General features: G+C 42.0%; 2 protein-coding genes across 5 annotated transcripts in view; both read left to right on the top strand.

Annotated features, from left to right (window-relative positions):
* Positions 1–425: 425 nt before the first annotated feature.
* On the top strand, positions 426–9602 carry LOC143473870 (phospholipid scramblase 1). Of its 3 annotated transcripts, none has more exons than XM_076971042.1 (7): positions 426–578; positions 1319–1396; positions 1567–1609; positions 3201–3421; positions 5625–5786; positions 7556–7714; positions 8259–9602. In XM_076971042.1, the coding sequence occupies exons 2-7, from the start codon at positions 1325–1327 to the stop codon at positions 8286–8288; spliced, it is 687 nt and encodes a 228-aa protein (XP_076827157.1). In that variant the 5' UTR covers positions 426–578; positions 1319–1324; the 3' UTR covers positions 8289–9602. The 3 variants fall into 3 exon arrangements, with proteins under 3 accessions (XP_076827157.1, XP_076827158.1, XP_076827159.1); XM_076971043.1 differs by lacking the exon at positions 426–578 and adding an exon at positions 588–986; XM_076971044.1 differs by lacking the exon at positions 426–578 and adding an exon at positions 588–1093.
* Positions 9603–19198: 9596 nt separating this feature from the next.
* Positions 19199–19780, top strand: part of plod2 (procollagen-lysine, 2-oxoglutarate 5-dioxygenase 2) — a 34722-nt gene continuing 34140 nt past the window's right edge. For both annotated transcript variants that reach the window (XM_076971040.1, XM_076971039.1), the window contains exon 1: positions 19199–19588. In XM_076971040.1, coding sequence (XP_076827155.1) covers positions 19489–19588 — 100 coding nt within the window. In that variant the 5' untranslated portion in view covers positions 19199–19488. The remainder of the gene's footprint in view (positions 19589–19780) is intronic.

Genomic DNA, 19780 nt, shown 5'->3' with positions numbered 1-19780 from the left:
ACGTATGTTTTGAACAGCTGAAAAAAAAAACAGTTGTTTTAATATTTGAAAGAATCTTCTTTATTCTTCACACACATATATAAATAACACATCATGTGGGCATTAAATAAAAAAATGTAACAGAAGCACCATGATTCATAATGGATGGTATTATTAGAATACTTATATATTAATAATAAATATCTATAATATACTAGTGATTGTGACAATTTTATAAAGAGACTTGTGCACTCAATCCAATAAAGCACATGAGAGCAAAGGGTTAAAAGGCACGCGCAACAGATCAAGCATGGCGTGATGTCATCATTATTTGAAGCTACAGCATCGTTTGTTTTAAAATGTCAGATGCGAGTGTAAGGATTGTCCCAAATGAGTGGGTGAGGCGAAGTCGCTTAAAATATCTGCCTTGAAATAGCTGCGAACGTCTTGCCAGAGATGTCCTTAGAGGCTTCCGTAGCTGCACTTGCCTTTGAACAGGGATTGGCTCAAACGGATAAAAAGAATATTAGCCAATGAAATGTGCTGTTTTACATGGGTCTTGAATAGTCGAGACGTCCCGTTATTTCCCCTATAATAAGGTAGGCTAACGAGGACCGTCGTTGTTTCCAATTCATTTTCTGTATGAATTTACTACACCGTCCATTTTAAAAGGCCGTGGTTTTCACGCCAGCCGTCGGACAGTTTTTAGAAGTTATATTTCAAAGCAAAGATGTGGGTTGTAGGCTGAGCCAGCCCGCTGTGACTGTGTTCTGGACGGGCGCGTTGTTGTCGTGTTGGGTAGCGGACGGTACACGGTAGGCGCTGCCGTTACGCCCGTGCGCTCGTCCGTTTTACGCACCACGTCCGCCGACGATGAAAAACGCGCCTGGACCGTCTCCCCGTCTGCGTGTGCCTGCGAAAACGCCTAACGAACAACTTTATCTGGGTTACATGCGTGCTCATGGTGGGGGGCTTACAGGATTCCCATCTGCTGTCTTTACATCTCGGTGAATCCGCTTTGCTGTTGTATCTGTCCTGCATGACATCGCGGGGTGGTGCGAACATCTAATGGACGTTTGCGTAATCCAGGGCATTTTCTTTTAGTGAAACCCATGTTAGTATTGTTATACATTGTATTGTATACATTCACTGGTGGTTTTGAGAGACAGGTAGATTTGATATTTACTTAGCGTTAAAAATAGAAAATAGAAAGATGCTATAAATTGTTATAAAACTGTATTCGAATTGTTGTATGCTTATCAACCAGCAGGTGGCGCCAAATCCATAATGATTCCACAACTAGTTAAAATAGACACTAATTCTACGCCTCTCTTAACAGAAAAATATGGAGCATATGTACATGGCCCCGAATCCTGGTCTGCCAGGTTGTCCACCTGGATTAGAGTACCTGACACAGGTGAGCTAGTGCATGCTTGTTGTGTCAATAAATGATTTACTGGAAAAAAAACAAAAAAACCCACATTGTCTATGTATGCTTACCGTTTACACAAACCTGGTTTAATTAATGTTGACTGTCGATTATATGTAAGCATTTGCATCTAAACCTCTTCTCTCTTGCGAATTCAGATTGATCAGCTGCTGATTAAACAGAAGGTGGAACTCATCGAAGGTAAGTTATTGATTCAGCCAACATACTGTGAAGCAATAAAATGTTTGTATGATACCAAAATAAAGTTTTCAATTAAACATATGGGCAACTTTCAGTTTAAAAATACAGACCAGAAATATTGTATAATACTGCTCATGAATCAGAAAATCCGGCTCTTCCGTTCTAGCTGAGAAAATTTGGGCCCAGTTGTAATAATCCACAGAGTGCAGGTGACTGACAGCTCTCTGTCTCAGACTCCCATACCGCTACACTGCTCAAGCAGAGCTGAATATAAGGAGGGTGAACTGAAGCTCTGTAACTGTATGAATGAAGGCCAGACACCACATAGGCCTGGAGTGGAAGATGAGGTCTTCTGTCAGGAGGCTCTCTTAGACACTGTGTGGTGAAAAACTACATAGACTTCACTGCAGAAAAACTTTTCATGTAGCTAATGTCCATACAGCCTGATCTATAGTCTGATCTAATGGCCATTTTAATATGTTTAGAATGAACCACTACAAGATGCAGTTGTGGTCACTGGGATGAGGTATAAAATCACATTTGTCACTGTTAATCCAAGACAGTGTATTAAACCACATATGTAAACATTACATTTACAGAGTCAGTTTAGGAGCTCAGTTGTGTCTACAGCTAGAAGAAGCATTACAAGGACACAAATCATGTGCAAATCATATGAAGTATGAAACAGAGTGACAGAGTGGATCAGTCAGAAAAACATAGAAGAAAGCATTTTAATATCCTTATCCCAAAGTTATCCCATATATGCATGGTGATGTATAGGACACCAAGAGGAAGAATAGACTATAAGAAAGAATATAGGTGATGTATAAGTGATGCATATTGGTGTTGAGTGTAGGTGATTGTGCACATGTGATGTATAGGTCATGATTATTGGTGTTTAATATAGGTGATTGTGTATATGTGTATAGGTGATGAATATGGCCAAAGAGAACATGACTGTACATCAGAGCAGTGGCTATTGATGGTCACTATCAATAGCTAATGGTCAAAATTTAGACCATTGTCATGATTCAGGCCATGGGAAATTTTCAGGATCGTGTTAATTGAGACGTCAATGGGGACAATTGTTTATAAATGATTATAAATAATTATACATTACAAATTATTCATACGGTACAATTTGCATATGCAAATTCAATATGGAAATTAGTCATATGCAGCACATATAAATGTTGTACGAACATACCATAGAAGTGGCTCTGGCCTGAGGCACATAGTGTGGTGCATTGTGGTATATTGAGTTTCTATAAACTGATTGCTTCTGCAGACTAAGCTTTAGGAATACAGAATCTGTCTGATTCTCAGACTTCGTTCCCAGACAGAACTGAAATGCGATATTGTCTGGCTTCGTGGTTTGTTTCTGCTGCATTGTCACCTTGAGCGTGACACAGACATGAACACCCCCCCCCCCCCCCCCCACATGATGAAGTGGCAGGATGTCGGGCAGGTCTGCACTCATACCTGATTGGCTCTTAGCCACGTCCTCTGGCCACTGGCTCCACCACGCTGCACGGATGACCTTTGCTCGAACAGTCAGCCAGTAAACCTGCATGTGAATGTGTGTTCACAGCTCTGGCTGGATTTGAGAGCAATAACAAGTATGAGATCCGTAACTCGCTGGGGCAGAACGTCTACTACGCCGTGGAGGAGAACGACTGCCTCAGCAGACAGTGCTGCGGCCCCCTGCGCTCCTTCACCATCCGCGTCCTCGACAACTTTGGGCAGGAAGTGATCACAGTGACCCGCCCTCTGAAGTGCATGTCCTGCTGCTTCCCATGTTGCCTACAGGAGGTGAGTGGAGCCGCTGTGACTGTGACTGTAGGGGGGCCACTGTGACTGTAGGGGGGCCACTGTGACTGTAGAGGGGCCACTGTGACTGTAGTAGAGCAGCTGTTCATCATCCACACTGTGACTGTGACTGTAGGGGGGGGGGGGCACTGTGACTGTAGGGGGGGCCACTGTGACTGTAGGGGGGGCATTGTGACTGTAGGGGGGGGGGGGGGGGCACTGTGACTGTAGGGAGCCACTGTGCCTGTGACTGTAGTAGAGCAGCTGTTCATCATCCACACTGTGATTGTGACTGTAGGGGGGGCACTGTGACTGTGACTGTAGGGGGGCCACTGTGACTGTAGAGGGGGCCACTGTGACTGTAGTAGAGCAGCTGTTCATCATCCACACTGTGACTGTGACTGTAGGGGGGCCACTGTGACTGTAGAGGGGGCCACTATGACTGTGACTGTTGTAGAGCAGCTGTTCATCATCCACACTGTGACTGTGACTGTAGGGGGGCCACTGTGACTGTAGTGGAGCAGCTGTTCATCGTCCACACTGTTACTGTGACTGTGACTGTAGGGGGGCCACTGTGACTGTAGAGGAGCAGCTGTTCATCGTCCACACTGTTACTGTGACTGTAGTGGACCTGCTCTTGTCCACACCGTTACTGTGACTTTAGTGAGTTTGACCGGCCACTTTATTAGGTACACCTGCTCATTAACGCAAATGTCAAATCAGCCAATTACATAGCAGCAACTCAATACATTTAGGACATGGACAAGACGATCTGCTGCAGATCAAACCGAGCATCAGATTGGGGAAGAAAGATAATTTAAGTGACGGGCTGGTCCGAGTATTTCAGAAACCGCTGATCTACTGGGGTTTTCATGCACAATCATCTCTAGGGTTTACAGAGAATGGTCCGAAAAGAGAAAACAACAGCAGTAGACCACACCAGGTGCCACTCAATAGAAGATTGGAAAACATTGCCTGGTCTGATGAGTCTCGATTTCTGCTGCAACATTTGGATGGTAGGGTCAGAATGGCGTCAACAACATGAAACCATGGATCCACCCTGCCTTGTATCGACGGTTCAGGCTGGTGGTGGTGGTGCAATGGTGTGGGGGATATTTTCCTGGCACACTTTGGGTCCATTAGTACCAATTGAGCATCATGTCAACGCCACAACCTACCTGAGTATTGTTGCTGACCATGTCCATCCCTTTATGACCACAGTGTACCCATCTTCTGATGGCTACTTCCAGCAGGATAATACGCCATGTCATAAAGCGAGAATCATCTCAGACTGATTTCTTGCTATAATGTCAATATGGACCAGACTCTCTTAGGAATCTTTCCAGTAACTTGTTGAATCTATGCCATGAAGGATCAAGGAAGTTCTGAAGGCAAAAGGGGATCCAACACAGTACTAGCAAGGTGTACCTAATAAAGTGTCCGGTGAGTGTATGTCTAACATGTACTATCTTGAAAGTCCCTATATAAATGTAACTCCATTCACTCATTGTATAAAATATCATTCATGTGTAATATGAATGTGATATTGGGTACATTTAATCAACACTCAAAGAACACTGAATAATCCTTTAGACATTTTTAAAGGAGTAGAAGACTTTTTAATTCAAGTATATCTAAGAGCATGTAGTTTTATATTTTTACTTAAGTAAATAAAAACTAGACTTCAGCTTTAAAAGAGTATTTGTTTTTGACTATTTGTACTTTAACAAATAGTAAAGAGAGCAGAGAAATTTTTAATCTTTGTGATGTAAATGAATGGCTTACAATTTTTGCAGTACTTGTCCACTCCAACACCATTTTGCAAAATGTGTCTAGGGAGATATTCCCCCCCAGCGTACATTTAAAATGTCATTCCTGATATGAACATATGACCGAGCATATAAACACTGTGAGCTTCCTCTGATGTGTGGCCAGGTGTTGCCCTTGCTGCATTCATACACAGATTTGCATCCTGTGTTTCTGCGGAGTCTCTTGAGTTTGGATTGAAACGTTAGTTCAGTAGCTCTCAAGACGTTTCAGCAAGCTGTCCTGTAAAAGTGCACTGACCCGGAAGTGATAACAGAGACAATGATTTATGTAGTCTTATCTCATTCCTTTAGTTTTTGGACATACAAGTCTCTCTCTCTCTCTCTCTCTCTCTCTCTCTCTCTCTCTCTCTCTCTCTCTCTCTCTCTCTCTACCTCAGCTGGAGATCCAGTCACCTCCTGGGGTCACCGTGGGTTATGTCCTGCAGGAGTGGCATCCATTCCTTCCCAAGTTCACCATCCAGAATGAACGCAGGGAACCTGTTCTCAAGCTGCAGGGGCCCTTCTGTGGCTGGAGCTGCCTTCCAGACGTGGACTTTGAGGTGGTGTATCTCCACCAAAATATTTCACCATGTCTCTGCCTCAGCAGTGTGATGTGTGGTCAGATGGAGAAAGTGATATATGTAGTATCAGAGAGTGTCCTAAACCTCACAGGATCACTGGGGAATTACTGAGGATCGCATACAGTGTTGATAACACAGATGTGTTTCAAATTGGAAAGCAATAGGTTTTCTCACCATAAAGCGGACAGAAATGGACTTTGATTACCTCAAAACCAGATTGTGGGTACTGTTTCAGTGTTAAAGTAATTGGTTATGAATTGTGTTAGTTTAAAAAAAATACAAAAGAAAAAACCGTTGTCCTAGATTAAGAACCTTCAACCAGATTTCTGAGGTAAAGTAGGCAGCCTCTCTTGAGAATCCAGAATCGTAAAGTATCCAGTATCATAAAATAAAGCTTCATTCACAGAGCGTCTAGACTTCGCTTGACTTGCATCCAAGAAGATGATGTCACAGTGTGAGGAATTTAACACCTGCCCGGGTCACGGCGAGCCGTTATAAAAGGGAGACCACATTTCTCAGCCTGTAACTCACAACTCTGGTTCCAACTCGACCTTGAAGGGAAGAAATGTGCTGGGCAGGGTTATAACACAAGGTGAACACATGTGAGATTCCCCATGCAGGAGTGAAATAGTGCTTAGAACAGATCCCAGATATACAGCAGATCAAAAACGTATGATGTAGTGACACAACTTAAATTCAGTATGGACAAATGGACTTGGACCTTTTACTGCTATAACAGGCCCCACTCATCTGGGAAAACTTTCAGCAAGATTATGTAGTGCGTCTCCAAACCGTTATTCGTTCATTCATTCAAAAGAGCAGTTGTGAGGTCAGGAACTGATGTCGGACGAGAAGACCTGGCTCGCAATCTGTCCGGTTTCAGTTGTAAAATTTCATGGTAATAACACCAGCAGTAGGCCCGGGCAGAAGGTGGTATTTTATAACACGGTATCCTTGTGCCACCTTTAACCTCACTACAACCCAACCTGCTGTCAGTGTTTGTCTAAGGAGACTGCACGACTGAGTATGAGAACATAAGACAAACCCAAAACAGTTATGAACTGTTATGACATGAACAAATTAAAACTGCCTTATGAACTAGAACTAATGAACTAATGCAATGCTGGTGCCGTTGTGCCAACAGATGTCGAAGCAAAACTGAATCAAACATGTTTGCAGGTCTTTGGCAATAAGAGCCCCGGCTGACTGAGCCAAACTGGTGCTGGTAATTGTCGGCTGTAACCAGAAGTTCATCTAAGTGCATGTCTGGAATGTTATTTGGGGTCTCAGTTTAAACACATCATCATCATCAGGCATCCTTAATGATCAGTTATTCATAGGACTGCACTCACATGTTAATTCATTTATTTAAATGTAGGTTTAAACTGTGGGCAAGTCTGTGATGGTCGCTTCAGCAGTTAGCATTCTCTGTTCTTCTGGGAGGTGTGGGTGGGATTGACCTTCTAAACAGGGCTAACTAAAATAAACAACTGCAAAGCCTTGTGTAGTTAAGGCAATGTTTGTTTTTTTTTTGGATGTTTGTCTTTGCGTGTGATCTCCTAAATCCAGAGCTGCAATGAGCTAAAACAAACTCACTGATTATTAACTAGCAAGGGGAGCTATTGTCATATTTTACAGTGATCTCTAAACAAATTTCTTTTTTTTTCCCAATTTTGTCAAGACTGGTGGTTATTTAAAACATTTTCAAGGACATAAGTTATCAGTGATCACATTCTTTCTTTGGACAGATTCTTACTATGGACGAGGTTGGCATCGGGAAGATCAGTAAACAGTGGACAGGTCTTCTCCGGGAGGCTTTCACAGATGCTGACAACTTTGGGATCCAGTTCCCCATGGATCTCGACGTCAGGATGAAGGCGGTGATGATAGGTGTCTGCTTCCTCGTTGTAAGTACTGCTGCACAGAAGGCCTGCTTCTCAGAGCTGGCCACGCACTTCACATCTCTGCACAGGTTCTGGTCTTCAGTGCTCTGGCATAACCGGTCCAGCTCATCAGCTCTGCACCAAACCCCAAAGAAGCTGGTCCAGATGTGCTTCACCAGGAGGATATGATAACTGTGCAGAACTGCATGTTTAAGGACTTGAGCTCCTACAAAACTGCTTCAGCTCTTCAGAGGTTTGCTAGTAAGCCTCTCTGGTGTAGAAGCAAGAACCACAGTCATATGTGTGGGGGATGAGGGTCTCAAGAACTAAAAGTGGGACAGTGTACTGTATGTTGAAGAAATTATATTAAATTCTATTACATTCTATGGTGAAGGTACAAGCCTTTAACTCATGCTAACTCTTACTAACTCATGTGGCTTGTATTGTGACTGGGTTTATCGGCAGCCTAACCTATTCAGTTAAAGGTGCTTTTAAGCTGAACACAAGATGACCTGTGTTACTGTTTTAGCTCACATATTAATTTGTGTTCTTTCTTGTTTCCTGACAGGACTTCATGTTCTTTGAGACTAACAACTGATTTGCTGAGTGGACGGTAGGCACGAGGTCCTTAATCGGGAGGAAAGTGGTGGACCATCTCCCATACTCTCCTCACTCAGATCCGTGTCCTAGTTGCCTATGAGAATGCATGCAAATGTACCATAGCCATGGTGTAGAGTTAGCCAGGTCAAAGGTCAGGGACCCCAGAAACGTCGCAGAAGGGGGATAAAACAGATGCCTACGCTGCCATTTCCAAAGTGATTTTTGTTTGACTGCTTCTGAGGTAACGCACCTCAGTGTATACGGCTTACCCAGTGTAGCTGCCTCCCACTCTGTGAAGTAACTGTAGATGTGTGAACCCTGTATGCGTATGGTGTAAGGTGTAGTGTTTCTGTTTACATTACTGCTCAACAGAAATGGACAAATTTAGTATGCAACACCTTGAAGTCTTTAATGTTGGTGATGAAGAAGGCTGTGCTGGCTTTTAGAGGTCTGATGTGATACTGATATTGATACAGAGTAATCCTGATACTGTGTGACCAATATGTTGTGGTTCAATCACTTTTGGTTCTGTGTCAAAATAATTAATTTTACCATGTACGTGCATCTACATTTTGCAGCCACTGTTTTAATGATGTAATCGTGGTCACCAGTGATGCAGCTTGACACTAGCAGTGTCATTAACATTAACATAGACATTCAGTTGGCAATTAAAAAGAATTATAAATACATTTTACATGTGCTAATGTAATAATATGCAATTAATTTATTGTGTGCTTTTCACATCAACACTGTTGATTGTCATCTCTTGGTGTTAGCAATGTTTGTTTTATCAGTATTCTTGTCTTTTAATTTATGCATTTTAATTTATGCATTTTAATATGTCTTTTATTGTTTTTCGTGGTATAAAGTGGATGAGCATCGTACTTTTAATAGGATATGGGAACAACATTATTGTAATACCAAAAGTGGGCAGTAGAGGGCAGCAGCTGCCTGTTCACCATGTGCACCTATGGTCTATGCTCTTTATCCGTTTAAAGTTTAAGTTTTTTTCATTAACACTTCTTTATGACTCAGGTATGCATGCATACAGATGATGCTTGCACTTTAAACATATCTATATGATGTTTATCAGTGAAACTCCAGTGCAGTGGTTTCCCATTGTGATTGCTCTTTTACAGTGACACAGAATTTAGTGTAAGCAATGCCTTGTTCCACTGGTTATTTTTATTTTTAAAAATATTTATTTTCAGCTTTCAATGAACTTTGGACGATTTTTATCCAAAGATGTTGTAAGCAAAGGCAAACTACAGCTGTAACATCAAATAACATTTATTAAACATATTTAACCTTGGGTGATATGATCTTTCATTTGGTTATCTGTGAATGACAAATTAACCCTTTGAATGCTGTATATGAAAGGAAAATGTAAATGGATTTAGCAAAATGGGGGACAAACATAAATCTGAGAGTCTTGCTGTAGTGGAGACGGTCTGGAGTTGAATGAAGAATTTCTGTGTTTATAATACCCAAAATGATCCTGATCCTGGTTGTGAGGACTGCCTCTGATTCCACAGTGTTCATCAGGAAAACGTCTCTTACAGCAGGGGCTTCATCACACCTTTACTGAAATACTAGAGAAATTGTATTTTACCTGAAATATGAGTCACATGATTTGTAATCACGTGATCCGCTTCAAATAAAAATACCGCATCTCCACAGTATGTACGCTAGATGAAGGTTTGAGGGTAGTGCCAAACCTTCAGGATGGCAGAAGAAGTTTCCTTCCTGAGAACAAATCCTCTCTGTCGTTTAATGAGAAGTGCTGAGTCACTCTGTGAAGCTAGGGCTCCCTGTGAGTTTACGTCGCCATGGTGTGTGTTAATTAAGATAATTACAATTTTAAAAGCGTCAACGTAATGGAAAGTAAAAGATGAAACACAGTGATGAGGGTTGTTTGGTCCTAATTGGCTTTGGGGACGTGGGAGTTGAGCTCCATGGTTCTACACACTCCCATCACTGTCTCCTTCTCTTCACAGCAGCGCCTCACCATAACACTGCTGAGAAGGATTTTACAACAGGCCTTGAAATAGAATTCATTAGGCTGTCTATTTCAGAGCTGTTCCTGCCGTTGGTAGAACTCCACAGTGGTCACGACCACTTCTAGGAGCCAGAGCTCTGAGAGCAAACTGCGGTTCACAGCAGTCTTACACCACCCGTCATCTGACGGAATCACGAGTGGTTTCATGGTCCCTGGGGACAGAAGCAGAAGGAATTAATCTAATGGAGTCCAAGTCCACAAAGTCAAAACAAGGAGATTTGACTGAAGCAGAGAGTCAAAGAGACAGACAGAGAGACAACAGAATCTCCCAAGTATTCAAAGTCTTTGAACGCTGCATCCATTCATCTTTGTTTTCAAACCTATATATGAGGGATTCACTGTCCTGGTCCTGAGCACGAATTGCAGAAAACATTTTGTTGTAGTTTAATGCATCAAACTAGAACAAAATCCAAAGATATTTAGAGTGTCATTGTGCGTGTTGTCATCCAGAGGGCCAAATCCAGGCCCCTTAATCCTTAGTTTCAGTTGGACTCTACACTAATACTTTGCTAAGTCTTGTCTGCAATCAGTCAACAGAGAGTTAGTGTTGTACTACCCCCAACCCATTTAGTCTAATGGCCTGTGAAGCACAAATAACACTGCAGCAGGCTTTGGGCTTCTGGTTTGCCTATGTGGAGGACATCACAATGTTTTGAGCAATAATATTTACCATAGTTTTTAACATTCTTTTCAATAAAATAAATGCTAAAAAAAGACGTTCCACGAGAGAGGGAGGCTGATGTAATTGTTCATTTTTTGAAAGATCAGATTTTTCTTCCTCCTCCTTTCGGTAAGGGGTGTGGACTTACCATCGACATCGAGTCAGCAAGAGCAAAAATGGGGTTTGTGACAAAACAGAAAAACTTGCACTGAAGTGCTCGGGAGATCCGCCCTCAGTGAAAGTTTTTGTTGTTTAAACAGAATTCAGTCACTCATTCAAATTCCCAGTCCAACACCAGCTGCATTAAACAACCTAAAGGTCATGTTAAGACAAACTGGGCATTATTGTGAGTATTTAGTTCTTATTCAGGGCTGAAGTTGCTACAATTCAAATTCTTTTTTAGTTTATGAGGTACCAATGATCATTACTGTTTTGTTGGATGGCCGTGAGTAAAATAAATCCTTTGTCACACTCTAATGAACCAAACCAGTTCCTGCACATCCACCAGTCTCTGATCCCCCCACCCACACTCCCAGATCACAATCAACCAGCTATTAGTGTTATCACTGTCACCTGTCTGTAGTTTCTTCTGCCCTAGTCATTCCCACAGGTCCATGTTCCTATCAGCCTGCCATCAGATAACACATGCCCTGCCTGCGAGCTGCTACCTCAGCTAAATGCATTCCCTTGTTTATTATAGTTGTTTTGTTTGGGTTTTCTCTCCTAATAAGCCTCCTTGCTCCTGGCCCTTGTGCTTCACTATCTGTCTAAGTGTTCAGAGATGTTGCGTCCTTTATCAGGTGTTTTCTGGACTAATTCATTTGTTTCTGAAATATCTAATCTTCATTTGTAATGAATAAATCACTTTATTTAATATATATATATATATATATGTTTTCATTTTCTTGGTTTTGCCCACATTTCTTTTTCTCCACACTTTATTGGTTTCAGGTTTCTCAAATTTTTTGCCTTTATTATTGTCTTCTGTTGAGTTTCATATTGGGATGAGTCTCCAGCTACTTCACCATCAATGACACATCCCGAGTTTGCTCAGCCTTAACGCCGGCAAGCCGATGACAGCAAATCCCCTGGCACTGTGGGAACAGAGGTGACTCATTCTGGGAAGTCTCTCTACAAGATTCCCCACTTGATTTCACTTTCACTGGAGCCCAGGTAACAGCCCTGAGTTTATATGTCATAGACAGTTAAAATGTAGCCCTTTTCCATTGGAATGCTACCAGCATTGATGCCAAAGTCCCAAACGGCTTCATGTTTTTCTGCTACAAAAATCACAGAAAATTTGGTTCTGGTCTGGCCCCAAAATTTTGCTAGTCTAGAACCAATGAATGTGATGCATGCAGCTGAAGGATAAGTCCCCGCATCACCTCATGAAGACGTTCACCTGCTTTACCACCATTTACAACTAAAAGCACAAGAACCACAGCAAATACAGCAGTGTTGAATCACCAGTGGTCCAATTACTGTTTTGTGGATGGTGGAATTCCCAAATCATTGGGTTCTCAAACCAGTGGAAATGACGGTCCATTCTTAAAATGTTCACTAGTTCTCAGGTACCAGAACCAGCACTTTGTTGGTGGAAAGTGGTTATTGAGAGCTCTCGCTAGAAAGGCTGGCATAGGCTCCAGCTCTGACTACGCTGCATCTTCCCAGATGTCTGCCCTGGCTGCCTCTGCTCCAATGCCCACTTTCTAGGCCTTCTAGAGAGCCATGTGCCCAGTTGCTGGCTTGCAAAGCTCATCCAAGATTCCTGCGGTACCATGCAAGGGTATCTTTGTCAATTTTCGGCTCCAGTTTCCCACTTGGAAAATGCCATTGAGTCATGTGTCCCCTGCTTTGATTGCCTCACCTTATTCCTTAGAGGGCACTCTTTCTGCCACACCCATAGATCTGCTAAAAGAAAAACTCTTCTGGTCCCTGTTGACTGTCCTGGTACAGACCAGATGTTGCACAGTCCCTGTATCCTTTGCAAACTTGCTACAGCTAGCAATCTTTTCATTTCAGTGCTTTTATGGGTAGGCTCATGGAGACAGATGTTATCAAGCTCCAGAGATGTCTGGCACCTTATGAATCTTTGGGTTGTGACATGTCCTTACTAGTGACTGTGTGATCCTCCACCAACCACAGGAGTCCCCCTTCCAGGAACAGTAGTGGTACTACAGTCAGAAGGTCAACAGATTTACTTTGTAACTCATTTACCAATTCTTTGGCAATTCTTTATCAATGCTCATGATCTTCAGTTGCTTTTCTTCTGAGGTCCTCTGATAAGACTCCCAAAAGTTTTTTTTTTTTTTATATGATACCTGAGTTACTTGCTCGGAGCCTGGGTGTAGCGTAGGACAACCAGTTGTCCTTCTCAACACATTTCAAAGCTTACCAGATCATTCAGATTTCTCCTCTGCAACATATAGAGTATATGACTCTTCCTTTCACATGAAGCTACCCAGGTGCTTGTGCAATCTCTAATCATCTCAAAGCTGGACTACTGCAACTTCCAACTTGCAACTCTTTCTCTACGGGTCATCAGACCTCTACAACTAATTTGGAATGTTGCAACATAACTGGTCATCAATCTCCCCAAGTTCTCACATGCGACTCCTTTGCTATGCTCTCTTTGCTGGCTTCCAGTAGTGTCACGCATCAGATATAAAACCTTGCCTAAAGCCAAAAATGGACTAGCCCCACCCTACATAATGTCTATGGTCAAAGCCCTTCCATAACACAAGCACTCCAAATCTCAAGCATGGCTTGACTCGAAACTCCATGCTTAAAGTCTCACTGAAGACAAAGCTCCAGACTATTCTCCATCCTGGCTCCAAGATAGTAGAACGATCTTGCATTAGCTGCTCTGATTGCAGAATCTCTTGCAGTCTTCAAACATAGACTGAAGACTCACCTGTTTGTTGAGTTCTTAAATGAGCACTTACTCACCAGATAGCACTTGTTGTCATTGTTAAATTGTATGTCTATCTGTCTGGTTATTTGCACTTCTTGGTAAAAGTTTAACTACTGTTTAAGTGAGCATGTTTTAATCAAAATACTAGGTAATGATGTTGATTCCTGTAGTTCAGTAGTAGTCTGGTTCAAGGGTATTATCTAGGATGAATTCTGTGAACAGATGCAAAGCACTTTGTAAGCCACTCTGTGTGACGCGGGAACAGAGGCGGCCGAAGGCGAGGGTTGTACAGAATGGTCTTTATTATCCATTCTGTTCAACATGCAAACAGAAAAGCTTCAATAACAGAAACAAGGGTCAAGCTATTAGAGATGCCAGAGAGGTCCAGTGTAGAGCTCCGACGGGGCAATGTGCAGCACTGGACCGAACGACCTGCGGGGTATAAAAGGTGCACAACATAATTACTGACAGGTGTTAGTAATGTGGTGACTGGGACCGAGGGAGTGGTCTGGTGCTCGGGGGCGTGCACGGTGAGGCAGTGCGAGCTGTGGCCTGCGCCCTCTGGTGGCGACCCGGCCTCCCCACCGTGACACTCTGGATAAGAGCATCTGCTAAATGCCCTAAATGTAAATGTTACTTAATTCAAAAGGTTAATAAACATATGACAAAATTGAGATCACATGTTAGGACATACTGCATTCATTTTTGCATATCCCAAAAGTTTCATTTACAACCTTTTTCTCACAGTTGTATATATAAACAAACCTATGTTCTATAGTGATACTGGAATACCAACTGAAATCCATGTCAGAAACATTAGCGGCAGGATTTTGGGGAACTTCGTGTGTCTTAAAAGCTTTACCAAAATGTCTAAACAAACTATTTGTATTCAGAACAGTGCAAGAGCCTAAAGTGTGAAGACAGATTGAATCATGTAAATGTTTGTTTAAGCTGTGAGCTTTGAAAAAAGTCAGCTTTGTTTGTACCTGTGGTATGTTTAATGCTTCCAGTGTTTGTGAGGTGATCTTCCTAAACAAGACTCTCCACTCTGCTTTAGCCGTCTGTATAGATGGTATTAATCGTGGTTTTTCAGAGGTTGATTCTAACAGGAGGGGATTAAATCTTTACATGAACATTATCATTCACTGCATCTTGCCCAGGACTTAACCCTGAGTATAGAAAATATTCTGACAAACATGTCCAGTTGGATTTATGAAGCAGTCCTCAAGGACTTCCTCCGTTTCCCAGAAAAAAGGCAGATTCTGTTGAAAGTATACTACATGGAAACCATCCGAGGCATTCAAATCAGGAGAGCTCTTATCTCTCTAGAACATAACCTTTATTACTTTTTTATTCTCAGCCAAGCCAATGATCGTTTATGCTGCTGATTAAAAACGTTGCTACATTCTTGTAGTATGCATAGACTGCTTGCACAGCTGTTGTTTCTCTTGCTTTTATACTATCTGTTCCAAGGGAGTGAAAGCAGCGTTAATCACTGTTAACTCCCCCATGTACCAGGACAGAGGCCCAGAATCCCCTCCTCCTCACTGGTGTTTATCAGTGCTCAGATGTCATTGTGTAATGTTGCACCAGTGTGTATGGTATGTGAGGAATGAGTACAGGAGACCTACAATACACAGACAGCACTATTTTACTGTTTTTAAGTATATTTAAGTGTTGTGTTGCATTGTGTTTGAGGCGGTGACACAAGCGAATGTTTATTAACAGACCTGGAAAAAGTTTTTTTTTTACTTAGACACAAACTAACTAGTTATTCTGAGGGTGTGGTAAGCATCCTCTCTCTCTGACCTCTCTCTCTCCATCCTCTCTCCTTCTGTCTCCTCTCCAAGGCTGATAATGACACCACAGGCCTGTGGGGCTGTGATGACTGTTTATGTTATTCCAGCTTTCCATACTGGGAGGGTTCTCAATGTGTATACTTCTCCCTGATTTATGAAGTTCAAGTAAATAACGCAGCATGGGCCTGTCAGGGAGAACGATGACGGTGCATTGCAGTGTTCAGAAAACATACGTTTGGTGCTTTATGTCTTTTTGGGGAGACTTACCCAATTTGGCTACCACGTCTGCATCGTATGGTTTTGACCTCATTGTGCCAGTAGTGGGTCATATTGCAGCTAAAGGTAGAGTAAGTAGAGTAAGTCAAACCCGTGCCATTCATCACACATCACACATGGGTCTTCTGGTTGGACCATGTAGCATTTCCTAGACACAAATATCTGTACCCAAACACAGATATGCCTCTGTCTAACCCAGTTCCTGGGTGGCTCTGACATTCCCCAGTAATGGAGCGTAGTTCTGACTGCAGTATGTCTGCAGACTTTCCTGCTCATGCTCGCTGTTGTAGCTGTGATGTCACGGCAGTTCTAATCATTCAGTTTATTACAAGCGATTGTTAACTGCAGCAGCCCCTTCGAGGTCCGAGCATTCATGTTGCTAGACTAGTGCATTTCAGACAACTGATTGGACTACACAGCTTAATCAGAGGTCCAGCTGGAAGTCCCAGTCCTGCCCCTATCTGATGGGATTCTCCGGCAAGCAGGCAAGCTCATCACTGATAACCTCTTGGCCATGATAGACATGGCTGCTGCTTCACCTGGGTTATTCATTATTAATCCTGAAGATGGTGGTGATAGACATCTTCAGGTCCCAGGGGCTCCCGGTGTCTCATGATTCACTGAAAATTAATTGTTGTGCCACCAATTAGCCTCTTTATTGCCACCTTTGCACTAATCTGCATCCTTTGTATCCTGCTATAAAACAAACTATAAACCATCCAGCTAAAGCAATTCCAGACACTCCTTTAAAAGCGCTGTTTTAAACTATCAGTGCCTGAAAATGCCACACTCGCAAAATTAAGGTTTGGCAGGACTCGTATCTTAAGCACCTTCACAGCAAGGATCTCACCCCCACAGCTACGGATGCAGGCCTGTGGAAGGGAAGAAGAAAAATGAGATTTTCCATCCTGTGGTGGTCCAGTCCTGCCCTGTTATCTTGAGATGCTGGCCTCTGTAATTCTCTCCCACCCCAACAGGATGACCACAGAAGGCATGGTCGTGGTCAGGGGTGGGCGAGGACCAGCCGAAGCGAGTTGAGACACTCGGGCAGCGTGATGGGCAGAAAGAGACAAGGAGTGTCTTCGATCGGCATGGGCTTGTAATTAAGGGAAAGTGGCATGATTGAAAAGGGACTGTTTGAAAATAAAAAGAGGGGGGAACAAGCTATTTTTGGGGAGTAATTATGGCAAAGGCTCCACCAGTTTTACGGTACCTTGGAATCTTGGATTGGTAACTCACTATTGTGATTGAAAAAGCATTCAGTCTAGCCTAAATGCCCTATGTGATTTGAATAAGAGGAACGTGAGCCCAGCTTCCAACCATCTTGTTTTATCATTGTAAGACCTGAATGGATATTCTTCATTCATTTATGGATTAAATCAACTTCCTGAGTTGTTTCTAATTTTAAAGACATATTCAGTCTGTGAGTGTCATTTCATATGAATGAAAATAAATGCAGACAGTGGAAGGTATTAGAAGAAAATTCATAGCTGTAGCTTGAGCTTGTGAGTATAATAGTCTGAGTTATACTCTTTATTCTATGAGCATCGTGCAAGACGTGAGTACTACTAAGGCATAAAACTAAAGGTTTTCCACATGCAATCATTTTTCATTAAATTTAACTGTAATATATTTAAATAACTCTTTTGGATTAAAACTCCCAACACTCAATAGGAGCTGAAGTTTAATAAGCGTTACTGCTAACAAAGGTTTTTTTTTTTTTTTTTTTACAAAAAATATAAACAATAAAAGTTCTGTCATAGTTCTGATTGTTCTCCATCATAAGAAAGTCCTTCCTTGCATTTTGGAAATATTTTGAGTCTGTTATAGCTCTCAAATTATTATTAATTATAATTAAGCTTAATTAATTTATTATTATCAAGATTATACATTAAGCATTTCTGTTTCATACGTCTGTGTGATCTGCAAGGACCTTCTCGGAAACCCCTTTCAAGAAGACTTCTATGTACATGTATTTATACTATATATAAAAATGGCAAATGGTGTGTTTTATCTTTAACTAAGTGTTAGTCCTCTGTTCAGTGGAGTCGGGATGTCGGCTCCTGTGAGCCTGTCTACACCGACTGTGACTTACACATGTATGCTACATGTACTCCCTCATCCGACTGAGTAAACACAGATGTGGAAGACAAATGCCAAGCTGTTTGCTTCTCGCTGTCAGACCCAGCAGGGAATGCTAACGCAGAAGGTTTGGAGAGGGTCTCCAACCACGGTCATTTCCCATAGAGCAGCAAAGCTCCACGTGAGCTCTGCGGTAGCATTCAAGGAAAGGTTGTGCACTGAGAGATGGAAATGTTGGTAGGAAGTTGGGTTGTGCACACCTACTGGAAGTGTTTCTCCACCTTTATAACACAGCATGCATTGACCTGCATTTTAGACAAACAAACAGTGACAGCACATCTGACCTGTTCAAAACTCAGCCATCAAACATTAATGTATGTTAGTGAGTCAGCTTGTCTCAAGTTATGGTTTACCGAGAAACTCTGCATCCTAGAGAATCTGGTGTCATAGTAAAATCTAAGAGTGCCCAATAATTTAAAGAGCGTGCTGGATTTCATAGAAATGACACAATCCCCCCCCCCCACCCTCCCTCTTTCAATGCAGTAAACTATTACAGTCATAAATGTTTGAGATGCACACCTGCTGGGGCAGGCATTACATCACCTATCTACAGTCCACTCGCGTGCAAATTGCAAATCCAGATAACTCCAAAGGCTCGTTGACCTTGAGAGTTACTGTTGTGTTTAAGAAGTCTATTAAAACAGAAAGAACCATCTAAAAAGTTAATAAACTGTTAATTTATCGTTCCAAACAAAAACAGAAGACATTTAAAAACGTGCATTATTTGTATTGTGAAATCAATGATTCATTACATAGCTTTAGAGACTAGAGTATATTTAATCACAGTTGAAAAATGAAAAAAAAAAAACAGAAAAAAGTGTATTGCACATTAATTTCGATTTATTTAAATAACATCTTTATTTATTTTTTAATCCTATAGCGACTACCGGACCGTTGACGGGAGTTATTTCCTAGTCTGTGTGAATGAGGAGTTCGCAAATTGCTGCTGACCACAAGAGCAGTGGTGGAAGGGCGAGGGGAGGGAGGGGCGGGGGCGCGCGCCACGCGGAGGGGGTCGGTCGCACACAGCTGTACTTGTTCTACCACACGTACGCTCCTGCCACCTCCTTCTTATAGGGGCACACGCCGCACTCCTTTCATGAGCTGGGAAGTAAGTTGAAGGATAACCGGCACTCGCCACCGTTAACTAACCACCGCTTTGCGCTCGCTGCTCCCAGTTAAAATGCAATCTATTTATTCTAACTGACCAGTCTTCTTTTGTGTTGGGACACCAGGTCTTATAAAGTTTCAGACTCTTTTTCAGGACTGTTTCAACATACTATCCTACATCAAGAGACTGATTGCGCACTGAACAGCGCGGCTCAGTAAAAAAAAAGAAGCCGGACGATGGAGTTCCTGCAGTGGGTTTATCTTCTCGGCTTTATATTGGTACACTGGGGCCATTATGTCCTGGGTGTTGACAGTAATCAGAAACAAATTCCAACAGGTAAGATACACGGTCACTTTTCACCATTTATTTGTCCCTCAGTGAAATTGGTAATCTTGTTTTATGACATACAGATCAGTAAAGAGGATGCGTTAAATCGTCAATAATAATAATAATAATAATAATAATAATAATAATAATAATAATAATGAAGAATCGTATATATATATATATATATATATATATATATAT

Source organism: Brachyhypopomus gauderio, chromosome 13 (assembly GCF_052324685.1).
Source record: "Brachyhypopomus gauderio isolate BG-103 chromosome 13, BGAUD_0.2, whole genome shotgun sequence".
Classification (NCBI taxonomy): domain Eukaryota; kingdom Metazoa; phylum Chordata; class Actinopteri; order Gymnotiformes; family Hypopomidae; genus Brachyhypopomus; species Brachyhypopomus gauderio.
This window is presented reverse-complemented; position numbering and strand designations above follow the sequence as displayed.

Bases quoted from the DNA above. Each gene is read 5' to 3' on its own strand.
- LOC143473870 (XM_076971042.1), top strand. From the start codon at position 1,325: ATGGAGCATATGTACATGGCCCCGAATCCTGGTCTGCCAGGTTGTCCA. The intron at 1,397-1,566 runs GTGAGCTAGTGC...TTGCGAATTCAG, and splicing joins GATTAGAGTACCTGACACAG to ATTGATCAGCTGCTGATTAA. The intron at 1,610-3,200 runs GTAAGTTATTGA...GTGTGTTCACAG, and splicing joins GAAGGTGGAACTCATCGAAG to CTCTGGCTGGATTTGAGAGC.